The following is a 4270-nucleotide window of genomic DNA, read 5'->3' as shown; positions in this document are numbered from 1 at the left end:
TGACAGGGGGCAGCGCCCAACCCCCTGATTGGCCCTGCTCTGTGCGTGACAGGGGGTGGTGCCGCAACCTCCCCATCGACCCTGCCTTGAGTGTGACAGGGGGTGGTGCCCCAACCCCCCAATCGGCCCTACCCTGAGCGTGACTGAGGGTGGCATTGCAACCTCCCGATCTGCCCTGCTCTGTGCATGACGGGGCGGCGCCCCAACTCCCCAATCGGCCCTGCTCTGAGCCTGACCAGGGGCTGCACTTAGGGATTGGGCCTGCCCTCTGCCACCCGGGAGCAGGCCTAAGCCAGCAGGTCGTTATCTCCCGAGGGGTCCCAGACTGCGAGAGGGCACAGGCCGGGCTGGGGGACCCCCCTCCCCCCGCCCCCCGAGTGCACAAATTTTTGTGCACCGGGCCTCTAGTATATAATATTTATGGTAGTATAAATATATTAACTGTTCCCACTGGGGAATTTTTAGATTATACACTTTGTTTCAGGAGTGCTATGTAGTTCTTAAAATTAGCTTAGGATTTTTTTTGCTAAAAGTCTTAAATCCAAATTATCACTCTGACTCTTGCTTTTCATTTGCCTGCATATTCTTAGGGGGAATATATCCTTTGGCCTTTTTTGTTTTGACATGCTTTGGTCTTGATGTTAAGATTGTCATTGTGGGTCACAGACTAGGGGTATCAGGGTAGCCCTTCTGGAGTCACTAACACTAATGGTGTCTCAAAAGATTATAGAATTCTCTGAAGGAAGAGAAGGCAGGGCACTGTAGGTAGAGGGAATGGCACAAGCAAATATAAAATGTAAAGAGGCACGTGTTAGCTATGTTTAGGGGATGGAGGTAATTTTGTGTAGCTGGAGCAGAGAGCATGTGGGGACGAAGCACCAGGTAGGAAAGACCTCAGAAATCGCATAAGAAGTTTCCATTTCAGACCGAAGGTGATGGGCCACCACTGATGGACTTTACACAGGAATGAATAGCGCCATATTCCTAAGAATTCATTCCTGTTGTAGCTTTCTGAAAGAGGTGAGGTCAGAGGAGGGGAGACCAGTTAAGAAGCACTGGGAATCAAGTGCGAGGTGGTGAGGTGAACTAAGGCCCTTAGTCTTCTAGCTCCTATCGCAGTGCCCTGACGGCTTAATTGCCCATGTTTTCCTACTCCCTCTGCCTCCCTCTTATTTTCTGAATCTGATTATTCGCTGGCAAAGGCCAGTTAAGTGATTTTCTGTGAGGAATGTAAGGACCCTCTCCCATGTGGACTGAGACCATCTTGGGAAACGACAGCAAAGCAGGAAGGGGTTTTGCTTGGGAAGGAGCGCGTGCAAGTTCCCTCGTGGGTCGGGTTTAGATTTCTAAAATGGACTGTTCTCATTTTGTCTGAGAGAATGGGAAGTCCTGTGTTTTTGTTGACTGGGGGCTCTGGTTAACTTCACAGGAGTAAGTGAGGAAATACCTCTTTCCAGGTTCATCAGGCACAACTCACACCTGGATTCAGATGCATGAGGGCCAAGTCACTGCCTTTTCCAGCTTTGATTCCTGCTTTTATCCCCTTTCCCTGCCATGTAGTTTTCCAACCACTTTGCTATAGTTTTTTAGCCAAATCCTTTTGAGAACATCATCCTATTATTACATCCATGGAGGAAAAAAATGAGATCCATTAATATTCATAATCATAGATGCTTCCTAATAGACTCTTTAATCAGATCCCTCTTCATTCTATCTCTCTCCATTATGGAAATGTGACATCTAAAAGAAGACAGCCAGTTTAGCCAGCTTACAGTTACTTACTGCTTGCATCCAGGCATATACAGAGTGAGGGATAAAAATATCATTGATGGTTATGGAGCAGTAATTCCCAATCTAATGAAAAGTTTGTAATAGATTTTTACACAAAGGGCCTTGGGAACACAGAGACATGGGCTTTGGGTATTACTTTATGCAATAAATGAATCTTCACAAATACTTATTTTTATCTTTTACATTGTTTTATTGGGTATAACTTACAGTAAATTGCACAAATCTTAACTGCATAGTTCAAATGCAAGCACCACCCAGATCAAGATACAGGGTACTCCCATCACCCCAGAAGATTTCCTCGTGCCCCTTCTCTGTAGGGATCTACATTGGAATCTTAAGATTTTAGAGTTACTGCTCTGATTATATTTTGGGGGAAAGAGAATGAAAATAAATCACCTTGAACATTTCAATGCATATATCTTTGCAATTAACTGTAGGCTTCTAACTCTTCGTCTGAAGTCAAAGATCTGTTGGAACAGAAAACCAAGTTGACCACAGAAGTGGCTGAACTTCAGCGACAGCTTCAACTGGAAGTCAAGGTATCTGATTTTTCCTTGGTTATTTTTTCCATCTCCTTCTTGATTGGTAAAGAATATTTTAAGTACCTTGGGATGCCCAAGTGAATTGAAAGCCAATATTCCCCCCCAAAAAGAAACATTCCTCTCATCACAGAAGTAAATCCCTGTATATTTGGCTCCTACTGACCAAAGAACTTAAAACAACAACAACAACAACAAAAAAAAAACAACCCAAAGCATATAGTGACTGTTTGCTTTGACAGAGTAAAAGAATCACTGTTGGATTCAGTTAGGCCAGTAGAAAACGAAATGCTTATAAAATATTGGAACTGAGTAATTGAAATAGTACAATGAGATTTAGCTGTGTTTGTTTCTCTTTTAAAAGTATTACAACTTGCCGAAACCGGTTTGGCTCAGTGGATAGAGCGTCGGCCTGTGGACTGAAGGGTCCCAGGTTCGATTCCGATCAAGGGCATGTACCTGGGTTGCGGGCACATCCCCAGTGGGGAGTGTGCAGGAGGCAGCTGATCGATGTTTCTCTCTCATCGATGTTTCTAACTCTCTATCTCTCTCCCTTCCTCTCTGTAAAAAGTCAATAAAATATATTTAAAAAAAAAAAGTATTACAACTCATTAAATATGTAATACTGCTTCTAGTTACACACAACTATGCCTTAATTAAGTAGTTTGATTAATAATTAATGACATCACTAATAATTAATACTGTAAGTGCAAAGACATGGAGTCCATCAGAGTTTAGAAGGATGTCTTGTAAAGTTTCAGCATAACATAAATGTACGGTGGAGGTACTCTAAAATCACATGTGTTCATATTAGAATCAACAGAACATCAAAGAAGAGAGGGAGAGAATGAAAGCAAACTTAGAAGAGCTCCAGAGCCAACACGACCACAAGGAGAAAGAGAACTCGGTGCTGCAGCGGCGGCTGGAAGAGAGTGAGGGGGAGCTCCGGAAAAGCCTGGAGGAGTAAGTCCTGGGCCGAGAGCCTGTCCTTCTGGTTCTTCATCTGATGTGGCCAGAACCTTTTTGTCCATTTAGTACTACCTGGTCTTCCAGATATTTACAGCGGCTGCTCCCTCTTCCTTTTCTCCCTGGTAAGCAGAAAGGTTAATAATTTTAAAATTATTCTTACACCTTAAAGGATGTCTTGTAAAGTTTCAGCCCGTAGAGTGGGTCTATAGTAGGTAAGTGAGAAGCAGGGAACGTGGAGTGGTGATATCTCAGGACTGAGATTTCAAGGGGCCTGGGCCCAGCCTCCAAAAAGCACGTCACGAGGCCTCCATAATCTCCCGGCTTGTGGATTCTGTCCTGGATGGTGCTGGACTCTGTGACCTGTGCTTATATTTCTGTTGCGTCTGCAGAGATGGGAAGTCAAGCCCGGTGGCCGTGTCACTGTGGCCGTGTCTTATAATCTGTGCAAAAGAGATCTGAAACTGAGGTCGGAAAGGGTGCAGTGCTAAGAAGCCCTGTGGACACGATGGAAACTAAGTGAAGGTTAGAGCAGGAGTGAAATCTGGAGGGAAATTCAAGAAAAATAGGACATTACGTAGTAAAAGCATTTAATTGCCTTGGCAATTTTGATGGTGTAGTTTTTGCTTTTAAAACATTCTTAGAGGTTAATTTTAGAAAAGAAGTTGGTAAGAAAACAATCAGGAAGTTTAGGGGGTAGTAAAGACTTTACAGTATAACAAGGTAGAATCGTTGTGAATTTGATTTAGAGCAGAGGTTGGCAAACTTTTGTCAGATAGTAAATACTTTACAGTTTATGGGCCATATGGTCTTTGTTGGAACCTCTCAATTCTGCCATTGTATTGTGCAAATGACTGTAAGCAATACATAAAAGAATGAGCATGGCTGTATTCCAATAAAACTTTATTTATAAAAATGGGCAGTGGGCCAGATTGGCCCATAGGCCATAATTTGCTGACTCTTCTGGTCTACAG

General features: G+C 43.4%; 1 protein-coding gene across 1 annotated transcript in view; it reads left to right on the top strand.

The window, feature by feature from the left end:
- The window catches only part of CGNL1 (cingulin-like 1), a 101383-nt gene that overhangs the window by 6559 nt on the left and 90554 nt on the right, over window positions 1-4270 (top strand). The window contains exons 5-6 of the mRNA XM_014540337.1: window positions 2229-2330; window positions 3145-3293. Coding sequence (XP_014395823.1) covers window positions 2229-2330; window positions 3145-3293 — 251 coding nt within the window. The remainder of the gene's footprint in view (window positions 1-2228; window positions 2331-3144; window positions 3294-4270) is intronic.

Source organism: Myotis brandtii, unplaced genomic scaffold (assembly GCF_000412655.1).
Source record: "Myotis brandtii unplaced genomic scaffold, ASM41265v1 scaffold242, whole genome shotgun sequence".
Taxonomy (NCBI): domain Eukaryota; kingdom Metazoa; phylum Chordata; class Mammalia; order Chiroptera; family Vespertilionidae; genus Myotis; species Myotis brandtii.
The sequence above is the reverse complement of the archived record's forward strand: the minus strand, read 5'-3'. Positions and strand labels throughout refer to the sequence as shown.